Here is a 16,252-nt window from a genome sequence, read left to right on the forward strand (position 1 = left end):
TTCTCTGAGATAAGACATGTTTGACAGGAGGCCTCTCCTCTCAAAGTAGAGAGAGTATGTGTGTGTCTGTGTGTGTGTGTGTGTGCATTACAGAGAGAAAGAGAGAGAGAGAGGATAAGAGAGAGAGCGCAGCAGCTGGTATTGTGTGTGTTTTGCCCTGTGAGGCCTGGCCCTGGCTGGTGTTGTATTACATGTACTAGTGTTGCAGAGGCGAGGTGGGGTGAGCTGGCTCGATAGCCCAGAAGTGAGGGAGTGACAGATGAACAGGAGGGAGGAGGGAGGGGGGAGAAACAGAGGTGGTGTGGGGTTAGTTGGTACTTGGAAATGAAGCCAGTGTCTGACACCTAAAGCACTTCTCATGCTCTGACACAGGCTATTGTCGTCTGGAATTTGAGAAATGCATTTGATCTGTATACAGTGCGTTTCTGTGGGTGTTAGTGTGGAAGACTCCTGGGGACAAAACAGCCACCAGAGAGGGAGAACAGACGGAGGAGGTAGAGAGCACGGGTCCCCTCATGAATACATGTATCTTCATCAGAAAACAGCTTTTTTATTGAGGAGAATGGAATATTGCTTTTTTTACCTGCACATAGATGCCATTTTATCCAATCTCTACATCTGCAATTGAGACAGAAAGGAAACCTCTTCACTTTTATGGGTGGACTGTGTTAAGTGAGAAACTGATGATGAAGATAGAAGAAGAATAACATTCCTGTTCAAATTGTGTGTATGACAGGAGTGAAAAGAGGGAGGGCTCACAGATATTTTATCTGGCTCTGCACACACTAGGCCTCCCTCCCTGCACAAGTGCAATCCCATCTCTTCTGTTTGACCTCGGCATTCCTCCGACTCAGAGTGAATGCAAAGGCCACAGTGTGTGTGTGTGTGTGTGTGTGTGTGTGTGTGTGTGTGTGCTCACCATCGGACTACTTGAAGTAATTCATACGATTCTCAGCCGTGCAGTTTTAAGGGTTGAATAACTCAAGGGGGAAACCTACACCTCAGTCCTGGCTTCAGTGTCTTGTCTACAGTTGAGGTCGACCTGCTGAGATGATTTAACCATCTCATCTTGCCTTAAATAAACAACTTCACTACAGGCTTTCATCAGTCTCTGAAATACAGAGGGGTATTGATGCTTTATGTATTCATACAAATATGTTTTTGTTTATATTTACTCAGGTGATTCCACTTTATTCTAGTTTTAATCAGCTTAATGAGGGTAAATGTATTTATTATTGTGTAATCACTGTTTGAGCCTGTGCTGTTGATGAAATTGAACCTTAACACATTAAAGCCTTCACAATAACTGCACTAAACTAGTGAAAGACATTACTTTCAATAAGAAAATGTAAAAATACTCAATTATTGTTGAATGTTCTGAATTCAAAATCCTACAAAAGAAAGAAGTAGAGATGTGCATTTTGATTGGGATTGACAAGATGAATCGAAACGATTATGAAATAAGTGATGAAAAATGAAAGAAGAAAATTAAAACTTAACTACTTAAAAATATATATGGAGGTTTCTGACTTTTCCCTAATCTTTACTGTTTTTAGTCAAATAATGAATAAATCAATCTGTGCAGGCTTCAAATTGATATTAAAGTGAGTAACTTTATCACATGTATTTTACCTGAAATCTTTGCGTGTGTCCGATAAACATAATGACCTAAAAAGTACAATATTTACTTCCAAAATGTGAAATATAGTATAAAATACCTGAAAATGGATTAAAGTACCTTAAACTTGCATTTAACTGCAGTACTTGAGTAAAAGTATTGAGCAGGAAGGTTTGAGAGCTCAATGTTTACACTAAGAAATATAATAAGGCAAAATGTAGATTTATCAGTAATAGGAAATGTAAATAAACTAGTCATGTTCCTGTGATGCCACTCCCTTCCACTATTTTTGAGAGCAGGTTGGTGCTTTCAGCCATTGAGCTGTCAGACTACGCCACTGCCGCACCAATCTTTTGTGCATATACTGCCATCTATTGTTGAACGCTGGTTCTACAGCAAATGCAGCCGGGTTTGTGGAAGGACACCTAGTGGTGGCAGAAGCTGCTGTTAAACTTCCTCTTCCTTCCGAAACAGTTCAAAGACTCAGACAGTTAGTGTGAAAAAGTTTTTTTTATTGAAGAATGGTAAACAAGGCACTGTATGATGACACGATGAATGTCTTAAGTTCATAGCTGGGCAAATGGCACGACTACACACCTGTCACAGAACCAGGTGACTACTTCTATGCTGTGGGTTAGTTCTACATGTGACCTATCAGCCAAGGATGTCTGGGTCTAAGAGCTTTATGTTAGAGAAGGATGAAGTCTTCAGGGCTGAGTGTAGCGCAAGTATTTCTTCCCAGAAGGCACCTCTTTCGTTGTCACACCGTTGGGGAAGAGAGCAGCAGCTTCACTATCAGAGAGCGAGGGAATGACCATGACTTTCTCACCGGGCTGAAAGACACATATAGGAACAGATAAGTGTGGTTCTAGCCTTCATTGTGATGATACTCGTGCAGCTGCCTCATGTGGCTCCTGAGACGTGTGGCTTGTGGTCATTTTGTTCAGTATAGCCTCTAAAAAAGTGTTTGTTTGGATGTGATGCATGAATTTTGAATTTAACTCTTGTTCCTATTGAGAGTGAATGGACTCTTGTTGGCTGCTGATTCTTGCTGATGTTAAGATGAGAAGATAAAAACTCTCGTATCTGCTGCTCCGTGTGGTCACTGTATGTATTGTGTTCTGTGTACACGTATGGGTTAAATGCAGACGGCAAATTTCCCCCCAAGTTGCATGTAGTGCTGTGTGTGCATGATTGTGCAATAATTTAAAAAAAAGTTATCTTGAATAAGAATAATTGAATAAGAAGCTGGAGCAAGGACACAGTCAGCTCAGCTGAGTACTCATCACTTCTCCATGTTGATAGCAAGTTTTCTTTTATTTTCATTATAATATTTCATCTGAGATGGCTGTGTATCATAATGTTTTTCTGATGTCCACGCTGTCCTCACCATGTTCTTGATGTGTGCACAGTTAATCTAAGTGTTTTGACATAATCTGAGGACTGTGCATCCATCTTGTTGATTCCAATATAACCAGGCAGCTGACAGATAGGAATACAAAGTTGGAGTGTGTACCTTCCAGTCGACCGGTGTGGCGACCTTCTTCTGTGCCGTGAGCTGCAGAGAGTCGATAACTCTGAGCAGCTCGTCAAAGTTCCTCCCTGTGGTGGCCGGGTAGAGGATGGACAGCTTCAGCTTCTTATCAGGGCCAATCACAAACACCTGAAGTGGGTTGAGAACACAAAGGTTTAACATATGCAAGCATGTCCATAAAAACAAGCACATAGCATGATGTTTTACTCACCTAAAGAATTTATATATTTTTTCATCAAATTCACTTTCTATATCTTTTAAATATACTTAAAGTATGAAAAGGGGTCTAACTTTACCAGCCTGCTTCAATTGGATTGACAAGTAAATTCCCATCTCGTTTTCACCCCATCATTTTAATAATGGGAACATGTAACACACAGCATTGTAAAATGAAGTGGAGTAGAGTTTAGATATTTGTTGGTGTATGTAATGGAGTAAAAGTGAAAAGTAAATGAAAAAAATAAATAACAGTAACTAAATACATGTATTTAGTTACATCCACCACTGCTTTTAAGCACGTAGCTATATAGTTTTAAACTGCTGCGAAGTAAAACTTGGTGGTTTCACTATGATCGCCATGAAGCACCATCGGCTCCAGCAGGACTGATGACATTTAATTTTGTTTGTGAAGAGCAGAAATAAAACCCCAGCATTTATGGAAACTGTGTGGCTCCTGTTAGTGCATGATTGAGTATTTGCCTGAGGACAATTTGGAAACAGTGGAACCGTAGGAGCAAGAGGAAAAGGAGGAAGTGATTGCTGTTGTACTGTTTGGACCACAGACTCTCACAGGAAACTTTGATCAGTGTCTTTTGGTCTTTGTTTTTGTGATGATACACTGGTGAAGAGGATACATTTTAGTACAAGTAAACAGGGGGACTGGTTTCTTACACAGCGAGCAGTGAGGGGCATTCCATCCTTGTCGATCTCATCGGGGTCCAGCATGCCCAGCTGAACGGACAGCGCTCTCTTATGATCAGCGATGATGGGGAAGGGCAGAGCACTTTCCGCCTGACTGTTGAATGCCATCACATCCTACACACAGAGAGGGGACACAGGGTTTATGTCAGTGGGTATGTCATCATCATCATCATCCTCAGTTACTTATTCTCTCCATCCTGACTTAACAACAGCAATAAGTTACAAGTCACTATGAACTACATGCTCAGGTACTGTGACTGTATGACCAAACCTGCTATGCCATAGGTATTAAAAATAATCTAGGGTTTTTCTTGTTTTTAGCAGTGAAGCAAGTGACGCCACTGCTCCACAAACTGACGCTGGTCCAGTGAACTTGGACCAATCACTGGTCTGTCTGAGGAGGCGTTGTTGTAATGTGGCAACCCAGTTAAAAATCAATCAAGAGTGAATTCCCTCTGTGCCGAGGGTGGAGATTAACCATGAAAGTTTGACTCCTTCGTTTCCCCAAACATAGGCACAGTTACAGAACTATTAAGAGTTGGAAGCAGGTTATATAATTATACTGACTGATGGATTAGGTCTAATTTCATAAATCCACAGAGTTATAAACTCTGGAGTGTAAATTCACTAAGTGTTGTATCCTCCTGAATGGCAAGGTTTCCTCTTGAAACCTGTTCAGATACATGATTGGATTTGAAGGATTGGTTTAGATTAGATATCATCAAATGAAATCAATAACATTGTTTACGTGCAAATGAATTAAATTATAAAATATGAGATTATTTTTAACTATTTCATTTGTTTTTTTATTGAATTAAAAAAATTATAACTTTGATTTAAAATAATTATAATAACTTCAATTAAATTAATGACATTTTAATTAAGTACATTTGATTTAATTAGACTATTACAATATAATTAATTCAAAAGCCTGAATAAAATTATTGAATTTAAACCTAATACAAAGAAATGTATATTAATCCAATAAAATCCAAATAGACAGATTGACCATTATCTGACTAACTCATTTGGCTTTGAACCCTGCATTTTTATTCAAAAGCATTTTCCGGAGTTACAGCATTTGAAAGTTGTGTAAGCGTCAGATCTGATGCTACTGGATTTGTCGGTGAGCAGCTTTGATTCATACCAACTGAAACCCGTCATAAAAATATGTTGTAAGTTCAAAATTTTATTTTTCCTCCACACTGACAGAATGAAGCACATTTCTCGCAGGATTTAACTGACTGTCAGCAGGTCTCAGTCTCTGGACTCTCTTTATTTATTAACTACTTTTGGCAATAACACCATTTTTAACTACTCTTAAACCAAAAATGTGACTCTAGTACGTTAAAATTTAAAGAAGAATCTGAAAGGTTTTTTTTTTGTTTTTTTTTGTTTTTTTAAAATCACAATGCAAACAGGACAACAAACATGTACGTTAAACATTGATCCTGTCTACAACAGATTAACAGGGGGAGTTAAAGGATAATAAAACATAGGTGAACAGTGACATCAAAATGACGGTTAATGTTTCCAGATCATAACCCACCTGCAGGCTTCAACGTCAGTGTTTCATAATAAAAGTAGTAAAAATGCTATCATTAATTCACTCTGGCCACAGTTGTCTAACCTGATTAAAAGTTGTTTTTCAACCTCTGATACAACACAATCAATCAGCAATAGAGTTATATGGTGTGTGTGTGTGTGTGTGTGTGTGTGTGTGTGTGTGTGTGTGTCTGTGTGTGTGTGTCCGACCTTGCTCCAGTTGTGGTGATCCTCAACACTGTCAATGGACAGGGCGATCATCTTCACACCACGTTTCTTGAACTCATCGCTGACCTTGGCGGCACAGGCCAGTTCTGTGGTGCAGACCGGAGTGAAGTCCTTTGGGTGGGAGAACAGGACACCCCACCTGCAGAGGATAGGATACACATCAGAAACCTCAGCATGGAACAAAAGTTGTATTGATAAAGCACCAAGGTCATTGTGATCCAGTGTTAAGGTTCGATTTTTATTGAGTGGCCGTGTTATGTCCTGCTATAGGTTCAAGTTCAAGTAGCCACATGTTATATGACGCCAAGAGCTACACAGAAACAGACAACATTCACTAAACTCTCGGTCTCAATCATTCAGGACATGATGTCTTCAGGAGTTCTACATATCTTCACAGGCAACAAAAACAAGAAACACCAAAAAGGTGAGTAGCGTATGAAGATTTCACTGCTGTGCATTTACACAGATGGAATTTGAGGTATTAAATGTTTGCATTTGTTCTGTCTTGTGTGTTTTCTCTACTAATGAATTGATGCACACACATATTCTTATCAGGGACACATAAAGTCCAGAATTTCATGATTGACAAAGAGTCAAACAGACTGATAGGAGAAAGAGGTGTGAGTTTAGTCAACAGGATCACGGGTGAATGCAGGGATGCGGCCAGGGGGGCATTGGCCCCAGCTAATATGTAACTTTCCCCCTGTCCTGTCAGTAGGCTTTTTTTTTTTGTAGCCACACTACTAATAAAACTAACAATAAATATGTAATGTGGTTGGACAAGGAAACACTTTCAAAGATATATTCATTGTGTGGCTTCTTTGTGGGCTGTGCACCAATGATTGTTAATGGATGTTGGGCATATAATTGCCTGAAAATCACACAAGTTTCTTCCCTCTCATGATTCTCCTCAGTGTTTTGTAATGTAGTGTCACATGGGGTAGAGGCAACAGAAGAGCTCCTCCTCACAGGCATTGTGATCACTTTATTATAGAGTGACCAGAGGCCTGGATTAGAGTGGAACTAGTTGGTTCAAGTGGAACAAACTGGAAGCTGGTGTTAATTTAAACCGTCGAACAACATAGTGGACATTAGCTGTTCTCAAAGCTATCTTTCCATTTGACTGACTCCCACTGGTAGACATGAGCTCGACCAGCCTTTGCTGAACAACAATGAGAAGCTGGAAAACTAGGACACAATTACAACAGACTGTCGTCTCTCTCATTGAAACAGGAAAGAAGGAATATAACTGAGCAGAGTCCTTACACTGATAAATAGACACTTTCAGCATAATAGTTCAAGTATGTCTGACTGGAAACTACAGGGTCATTGATGTAACACCATATCTGCTCATCCATTGAGGGTCCAAAGACGTAAAGCTGCCATATTATCAATGTGTTATTTTGATTATTTTAGTAAAACATTTAGTCTATAAAATCTTCAAATGCCTTCTTTTATCTGCATTTACAAACCCAGTGCTGAGGTGAACAGGGTTTTAGATCAGAGTGAATTCCAACAGGCAGCGAGGCACTGTCCCATGTCCACTCCAAACAATACAGGCCTTGTCCTGACTCTGGCAACATCTCGCTAATGAAGCGCCTGGAGTCTGCAGCTGAAACAAGTTTGTTAATCTAAGCTATTTAAAAACACAAAGATAAGATTTATTGATCCCATACAAGGGAAAATCACTCTTTATATTAGCATGAGGTCTTATGTACATGAGAATATGTACATAAGACTAATCTTTCAATACATATGGAAATGATATTATATTAATATTTGTAGAAATAGGTACTCGAGTAAAATGCAAAGGGTAAAGCTTGAAGAGATTCACCTATTACATTATTAGTTTTATTGTTGGATCACACTGATGTTGTAATATGCTTTTCTAATAATCAGGTTCACTGCACTAAGTTATTTTAAATCAATGCTGAAGACTTTCCTGTTTGACTTCACCTTGACTAAATAAATACTTATTTCTTACGCTGCATTGTTACTTTAGCACTTATTTCATATTTTAACTGCACTCTTTTTAAATTGCATGATCTGATCCAAGTCTCACGCTTATGTGAGCCTGTCTCATTCAGCCAGCAGGTGTCACTCCAGTCACCGTCACCTCCTGGTTCAATCACGCGATCTGCTCTTTTAACTCTTAATCCTTCAACAGATCAGACACGTGTCAGATCCTCGGTCCGACTTCAAGCCTTCACGTAAACACACCGTGTGGCTCAATGCAACGTTGCACAATCGATTCAACTGCTTTTCAAAAGCCAGCTCAAACTCAGAATAAATGAGACTGCAGTGATCATGCCAGTGAGTGGATGGAGCCTGCGCACTTACGAGCTGCCCAGGAAATCGTGGAACTTGATCCTGCCGATGGTGGTGTCGGCCTCGAAGTTGGGGAACACGTCTCCCAGCAGAAGTCCAGGCATGTTCCCGTGTGAGTGGCTGCTGATCACAGGTCAGAGAAAAGACTCAAGTACACTGTGTTCACTGGTGAGAGCTGCACCACATGATTGGACCCGGAAGGGGAGGGACTATAGCTCAGTGACGTAGCTCCTCCACCAACCATGAAAAAAGAAATCTGATATCAATTTGACTGATTCGACACACCAGCAGAAATGTATCGAAGGCATAACAAATAATGTAAAATAATCAAAAAGTCAATTTACTGGATTTAAAGTGTGTAGCATGCACAGTACAAATCATTGACACTTCACTTATGTGCTACACTAAATCAAAATAAGAATGACGTGATGAACCAGATTCCTTTTTAAATACTTTATAAATACAGAAATTAATGCCATTTATTATTTTCATTATATAATAATGACATTATTATTATTTCAGAATATATGCATATATACACACATACACCAGAGACTCTTTCATGTGCAATAATACTTATACTCATATTTATCAATCCTCATTTGCACCTTTTAAGTTGTTTTTATCCTTGCTTGGTTTGAGATTCTATTGTTTGATTTCATTGTATTTATTTGGTTTTTGGATTCTACTTCTATTTCATTGCTGTTTACCAGGACCTCAGTACATATCGCTCCCTCTCATGTACCTCATGTTTTAGAATGACAAGAAATCTTCTTCAATCTTCAATAAGTGTGTTTGTATATATGTACATATGTGTGTGTGTGTGTGTGTGTGTGTGTGTGTGTGTGTGTGTGTGTGTGTGTGTGTACTTTGGAAAGGATAATCAATCCATTTATGATAACATTTTGATATTTTCATTTGTATTCCTATGCTAAAGGAGATAAGACAGTAAACATTGAATCTTCTTTAATAATATAAAGTATATGAGTAATATTCAACAAGCTCTTATCTGACTTGCACTACAGTACTTCCGGGTTACCCAGCTTCCTGATGGAAACTACGGCAGCCGGAATGTCAATAGTGAAGCCAGAGCAGAAGACGCGACAGATTATCAAATCGCTGCAGAACATCTGGTGCTGCAGAACATCTGGCGCTGCGGTGCTCCCTCTGCACAGTCACTCTCCACCGGTACGTTCACAGACAACATGCCGTCTCCTAAAGCTAAAAACATGGCTCGCAGCGGAGGAAGCCCGGTGTTCGGCAGCTCCAATGGCCGCTACGACTTCAAGTCACTGACGAAGCCGCTGAACCGCTCCTCGCCGCCGCCACACCTCCTTCAGCGGCAAGGCTCCGACCCGACCACGGCTCGGCTCCGGGCCTCGGAGAGCCCCACACGACGCCGGGGCTCCAGCTCCTCCACGGGCTCGGCGCCGGACGAAGACGGGATACGGCTGAACCCGTCCTTCATCCGCGTAGCGCTCAGCTCCCTGCTCGCCATCGACCTGTGGCTGTCCAAGCAGCTGGGGGTGTGCGCCTGCGAGGACTCGTCGTGGGGCAGCATGCGCCCCCTGATGAAGCTGATCGAGATATCCGGACACGGCATCCCCTGGCTGGTTGGGACTGCTTACTGTCTGTACAAGAGCGACAGTGCTGCAGGACAAGAAGTCATGCTCAACCTCTTCATGGGTAAAACAACATCTCTGCTAACATGTCTCCTTACAGGGGGTTAAAACCCAGTGAGAGGAGACCTCCCCATTTCACATGGTCTCCCCCCTGGCCTTGATCCAGATGTTTTCACTACCTATAACCTGCATGTTTTCTCCAGCTGTCATATTACATATGTTTTGTCATCTGTATCCCTCAGCTTTGCAAACTGATTCAGTGATATGGTGCCTGAATGTATTGTGCATTGCACAACTCATCTCCAACCCACCACGCTTTGTTATTATTATCACTCATAACTTCTACTGTGTGGTGTCCTTTGGGTTGGAAACCAAACATGGGTCATCAGATATAGTTTTTATTTTTCCCTTCCCAGTACTATCCCAATACCTGGACCTAGGATATCTGCCGATACTGCGTACTCATCATATACCAGTGCATTTAGAAAATAAAATATTTCAACAGTTGTATGCTAATAACCCTGTGTGGAGGAGACAATAACTATAATTTTTGTATGGCCTGGATCAGGTTAAACTTTTAGCATATGTAATTGCAACCTGGCTAAATATGCTGTGGCTCCAAATTTTCAATTAGAATCAGCTCCTCTGCTGCTAGCTGGTCTGTAGCTGGTGATGGTTTTCATTCCACACCAGACCTCCCTCATGTTGTTGTGCTGGAGTTTCCCCTCCAGCTTCCTCCTGTAGCTGTCCTTTGCCTCCTTGATCTTGTTTTTCAGGTCCTTCTGAATAGTCCTCAGCTCCTCCCTGTTGTCACGTCTGAAAGCACTCTTCTTCTCATTGAGTATGGAGTAACAGTCCTTGTTGGGACATTGCAGTCCACACAGAAGTTTATGTAATGCGTGATGCACTCTGAAAGCCCACCAATGCCCTGTCCGTGCGGCTCACACAGTGCACCCCAGTCAGGCACCTCGAAACATGCCTGCAGTGCCTCATATGCCTCCTCTGACCATCACCTCACTGTCTTTGTGTGTGTGTGTGTGTGGGGGGGGGGGGGGGGGGGGGGGGGGGGGGGGGTGTTTGTCCTTTCTGCCCTTTACCTAGGTGAACCTCTTGTTCACTTTCGTGTGACGGCTCCTCAGTTGCTTTATGAAATTGCGAGTCAGTCTCAGCTTTCAATCATGTGGCTTCATTCAGGTTTTATAGCATCAAATAACTAATTAAACCGGAAACTAATTGGACAAATGAACTCTTGAACCAATATCAGCCTGAAAAGAACCACCTCAAATGACAGAAAACATCTTAAACACATCGTGTTGTTGATAGGTGGAGGCCAAAAATACACAAAGACAAACACAAATAATGGATTTCCACAAAACTGGGCGGAAGGATGCAGTGTGGGTCAGGGAAGAACCCATTCAAAAAATGTTTTCACCATTTTCTCAGAGAATCATTCTTGGATCTTGATGAAAAAAAAATGTGGGGCCCTTAAATTGAATGTAAGGAGACTGATTGGCCTTCTAACAGTCAATACAGATGCTGCTTGAGCAAATTATAAATATAAATTAAGTTTACATATTGTCAGAAGTATGAGGACAAACCACTTTATTGCTTGTGCTATGTATGATATTTTAGTAAACATGGCCTCTGGTCCTTTGCATTATGATAGATTTGTCTAAACTACCACATGAGATTTTGTGATTTTCTTTGGTGATTTTATGAGATATTCACCTCTGCAAACCAGGCAAGCATAAAGAAATGTCTGGAGAAAAGAAGTAAGATCGTAAAGACAACCGGAATGAAACGGCATGCAGCAGTTTGTTCACTTCAAAGATAGAATAAATGTTTTTTGCATTTTTTAGCCTGATGCTTATAACTCTGCTTATCAACCAGAGCTTTAAACAACCGCATTCGTTTGACCGGAAGGGTTTTCACTCATGAATAAAAATAGTGTTGCATGATAATTTAATTGAAAACCATTTTGCTTCTCACTCAGCAGTTCTTAATAAATCTCATTGCTCAATGCAATGACACAAAGAGTCCAGTGTGCTGTAGTGAATGCTCTCACTCTTCATGAGAAAATAACACATTTATCTTGAATACGCCAACCTTGAGAGAAAATAGTGTTTTTTTGCAGCATTTATTCCAGCCAGTTCCATCTTACTGACTGAGTCATCTAACCTTTCAAATTACTAAGTTTTCTGGCCACCAATTACATTATACTACAGACAGTATATAAAGATGGACAATGCATCTCCACTTCCTCTCGTTGTATAAAACTGAAGCTAAGATATCCTGGATGTGGGTATCGTCATCTTGCACTTTTGATATCATTCGGCATCAGAGTCTGCACAGTAATGATCGTGGTGTGTAGCAGTAGTGCTAATGTTAAGCCAATACACATGCTCAACCAATCACGAGTCAGGCTCAACTGTCAATCATGACGTTTCACCCTGTTCATATGGCATCAAATAACTAATTAAAACAAAACTTGACCACCACTGACCCCTTTTTTATTTATTGAACTCAGGTGCTTCATGTCTGTTTATCAGTTTCACTGTGATTGCATGAAAACAGATTCCTCACACATTATTCTGTAACATTGCTCTTCCTGTTTTTTAGCCTTGCTGTTGGATATCATCCTGGTTGGCATTGTTAAGGCAGTGGTCCGTCGACGTCGGCCATCATATAACCGCATGGACATGTTCGCCACTTTTTCCGTGGACAGCTACTCCTTCCCTTCCGGCCATGCCACCCGTGCTGCCATGTGTGGACGTTTTTTACTTGCTCACCTCGTGCTGGCCGCTCCGCTGAGGGTCCTGGTCCTGCTGTGGGTCGGCCTGGTGGGGCTGAGCCGAGTGATGCTGGGCAGGCACAATGTGACTGATGTGATGTTTGGGTTCTGGATGGGCTACTGGCAGTACAACCTGGTGGAGATGCTGTGGCTCTCACCTCAGACCCTGCAAGGAATGGTGGGACAGTTAGCTTAACTCAAAAGACTGAAGGAGGAGGGAACGTGGCAGTTTAAATCCTGATTGTAAGAGCACCTGCACACCTTTTATGAGACGATTGATGGTTGAGAGGAAATCTCTAACACACATATTTTCTTCTTCTGTTGTCTTAAATCGAGCTTCTTTTTTAGACCAGAAGGGGGCAGATTTGACCAGTTTATCTCCTGAATCCACATCAGTTAACCTGATTCATGGATAATATGAAATTTTAAGTGGGACAGTTTCTTTTAACTTGGGAAATTAGATTGGTTGCAAGTATACATTTGATGTCAATCCAAATAGACTCCTTCTAGGAGAATAGCTGAGATAACTCATGATGGTAAATGTGAATTAAATTCAAAAATAAATATTTATTTTCTGTCTAGACTTTAATTACACAGTATATACTAATTAGAGGCAAATAACCTAATTAAATACAATTATATAAATGTAAATGATGCATCATTTGAACTCAACTCTAAACTGTTATACCTGATTCAATTCCTTCTTCAGTATCACAGTATTCACTATAGCAAAGGTTTGTGTGATCACATCTAGTTGCCTTAGTTCACCTGTCTTCTTTCTTTCAGGAAATTCCATAGGAACCGATCTTGATACAAGAGATATGAGACTCCCACTTGGCAGTTCATGATCCTGTTCACCTCAAGTGAACACATCTATTCACACATCCATATCACTTTGTTTACTTATTTCTTTGACAACATCACACAAAAATTGAAAGTATCACATAAAACATTGCTAATTAACTTAAATTATTAAAAGTAAGCCTACACAACTTAATCCTTATTAGGGAATGCAAATAAATAACTTACAAAATGTGTCATCATGCACTTAATAGTCGTCATATCAGATATGTCTTCAATCAAAGAATCACTACTAAAATCAAAATTAATTTAAAAAATGTGTCAACAGTTTATTCACAGTCAGAAGAAGAAGTGTGTTTGTTGGAGTCCTCTTCTCTTGCATGACCATTTCAATGTCTTTAATAAGGCTAAAGAACTACTGTACAATACATTTGTCAATATGAGGAAGGAATATTATTTATGGAATGAACTTGAGTCTTTCTTCCCATTTTCACTGGAAAGCAATGAGCATTCCATTTACTACAATGTAAAGGCCTGGAGAGGGGTCACCACTGTTAAACTGGGCTGATGGTAAAGGAGATCTTCTGTTTGACTTCTGAGCAACAATAATGGCTGTACATTTATGATTTGTCTTTTCAGTTGCTGTTAGAAGTTAAATAACATTATTTATTTAAGGCAAACACGTGGAGTAAACAGAAAAAAACAATCCTGACAAAGCTTTAGCCAGAGAAATCCCAGCAGTTTTTTTTTTTTTTTATAATAGTGGTCTGTAGTTTGGCAACAAAATTAGATCTGTGACTGTTCAGGTTTAATCACCCTCTGACTGATTTGACACAAAGTTGTAGCATTGTTCTCTTTCTCAGGACAAAGAAACTCACTTGAACCAGAGTTGACCAGAGTTTGACCTAGGAAAGAAGTTGCAACAGAGTTGCAACAGAGTTGCAACAGGGGAGGAGGCAAATTAACATACCTTAAAAGTTTTCAGTTATACCTCTGGCTATGAGTCATAATACTCATTCTAAATCTCCATCCAAAAATGATTGTAATACTGATAGAATATTGGAGAAATAACAGAAATTGTGTTGAAAAAAACTTGTTCCAACTAAAGTGGCATTTTAAATTTTTATTGTTGGCACCAGGTTTGGGTGATGACATCTCAGCTATCTGTTGATGAACTGGCACACAGCCAGGGTTCATGGGCCAGGGTTCATGGATCAGTGAGCAGAACAAGTAGTTTTGCAACTGATGATGAAGAGAAAGCTGTAAAATAATTTTTGATCAGACTAGAGCTGGAAGATATGGTTAAAATTTTATCAAGTAAAAATGTCACATTATTTATTTCTGTCAAGTTTAAAGATTTTGCTCCTGAGTCTAGCAACCAATCCAATTTTTATTGATCATAGGGCTTAACAAGGTGTGACTATACCTCTGCCCTTAACTTTCGAGAGTGAGGAGAAACTACAAAAAAAACTTTTAACTGGGAAAACACGTCATAGAGAACCGCAAGTGTGGGCAGACAGGAGTGCAATAGATGCTGCATGTGATGTAGCAACTCAACAGGACAGAACTGAGGCATTTCCAATTAAAATCTTTATCAAAAAGGAAGATAAACATATTTTTCTGCATCTGTTCTAGTCAGGACCTATCTGATTTTTGCAATGTTATGTTGGTGGAAGAAAAAAAAAAAGGCAGTCCTTGAAAAATATTAATGATGAAATGACTCTTCGACCCAATGAATTGCTCTTTAAACATCACCATGTGGATCAACATCTACTGATCCTTGCATGTCTATGTTTACACATTGTACGTATATCTGCAGGTTAATCCTTACCATCACTCGTGTCTCATTGGTTGTCAGGTGCACACATTACTTCCTAGAATCAGCATGTTTGATGATTAAACCATATCCACGCACCAACCCACTGACTGGGAGTTCAGTGCCAAAGCTGAGATTCAACGTTAATGTTCTAACCATAAATTACGCAAGTGGTCAAGATGTTGCACAACCAATTGTGCACTTCACACACACACACACACACACACACACTCATTTTAGCACTGCCAGAGACCAGTTACTATTACTTTGTTCAGATGTGTGAATATTTGGTTTCAGTGTAATTGTGTATCAGCTGTTTACAGTTCAGTGGACAGATCAAATGTTTCACCATTGTGTGTGAGTAGCCTTTACTAGCACTCCATTTCACTTTATGAAAGGGTTTTTGACTGTGAACCAGTTTGTCCTCATATCTGGTATGAACCAGAGTAAAAGAACAGACTGTTGTGTATATACTGGTGCCCCAACGCACACAGTTCTTTTATGCTGTGCCCTCATTCTGCAATAAGTGACCAATGATCTTCCCAATGTCAGCGATAAGATAATGCGATGGCAGCTCGCAGCCTTTTCATTTCTTTGTACTTCTGTGGCAAATCAAAATATGCTGGATATCAGTGAACATTTTGACCAAAAGATTTTTATGATTGATTTTTTTTCCCTTGTTTTACATTTTCATATTGAGAAGAATCTGAAAAATAGGACAAAATGTTTATTACAGGCTCAGTGTGTTTGTGTTAGGAATAGATTTTGCATATTGAACATGTGTACACATCATTAAGAAAGATGCATTTATTTATTCAGCTCTTAAATAAACATGAAGCCAGCTCCAATATACTTCACTGCACTCAGTTTTGCCTGCTGTATAATATAAATTGTTAATGCGTATTCTGTACATATGTCTGTAATGATGTGATTCCACTTTGTTGTTCTATTTTCTCTGAATGGCCAGTCCTGGATGATTTGATTGTAGTGGTGGTTTTTGATTAAATTGGGAACAAATCAGAACCTGTCTCATATTTTTTAAACAACC

The 16,252-nt window shown here is 39.9% G+C and overlaps 2 protein-coding genes and 1 long non-coding RNA gene across 3 annotated transcripts; 2 read left to right on the forward strand and 1 right to left on the reverse strand.

The window, feature by feature from the left end:
- Positions 1 to 2,109: 2,109 nt before the first annotated feature.
- On the reverse strand, positions 2,110 to 8,390 carry prdx6 (peroxiredoxin 6). Its single transcript, XM_020080672.2, has 5 exons — positions 8,187 to 8,390; positions 5,829 to 5,985; positions 4,044 to 4,187; positions 3,135 to 3,281; positions 2,110 to 2,451 (listed from the first exon to the last, which is right to left on the reverse strand). The coding sequence occupies exons 1-5, from the start codon at positions 8,276 to 8,278 to the stop codon at positions 2,326 to 2,328; spliced, it is 666 nt and encodes a 221-aa protein (XP_019936231.2). The 5' UTR covers positions 8,279 to 8,390; the 3' UTR covers positions 2,110 to 2,325.
- Positions 5,943 to 8,117, forward strand: LOC138407233 (uncharacterized). Its single transcript, XR_011240650.1, has 3 exons — positions 5,943 to 6,075; positions 6,207 to 6,270; positions 8,014 to 8,117. It is a non-coding gene; the product is annotated as an uncharacterized lncRNA (long non-coding RNA).
- Positions 8,391 to 9,199: 809 nt separating the features above from the next.
- Positions 9,200 to 16,227, forward strand: plpp6 (phospholipid phosphatase 6). The gene is made up of 2 exons (XM_020081403.2): positions 9,200 to 9,860; positions 12,416 to 16,227. Exons 1-2 carry the CDS (start codon positions 9,380 to 9,382, stop codon positions 12,781 to 12,783), a joined length of 849 nt encoding a protein of 282 aa, XP_019936962.1. The 5' UTR covers positions 9,200 to 9,379; the 3' UTR covers positions 12,784 to 16,227.
- Positions 16,228 to 16,252: the final 25 nt, after the last annotated feature.

The sequence above is a fragment of the Paralichthys olivaceus genome, chromosome 3 (assembly GCF_024713975.1).
Source record: "Paralichthys olivaceus isolate ysfri-2021 chromosome 3, ASM2471397v2, whole genome shotgun sequence".
Classification (NCBI taxonomy): domain Eukaryota; kingdom Metazoa; phylum Chordata; class Actinopteri; order Pleuronectiformes; family Paralichthyidae; genus Paralichthys; species Paralichthys olivaceus.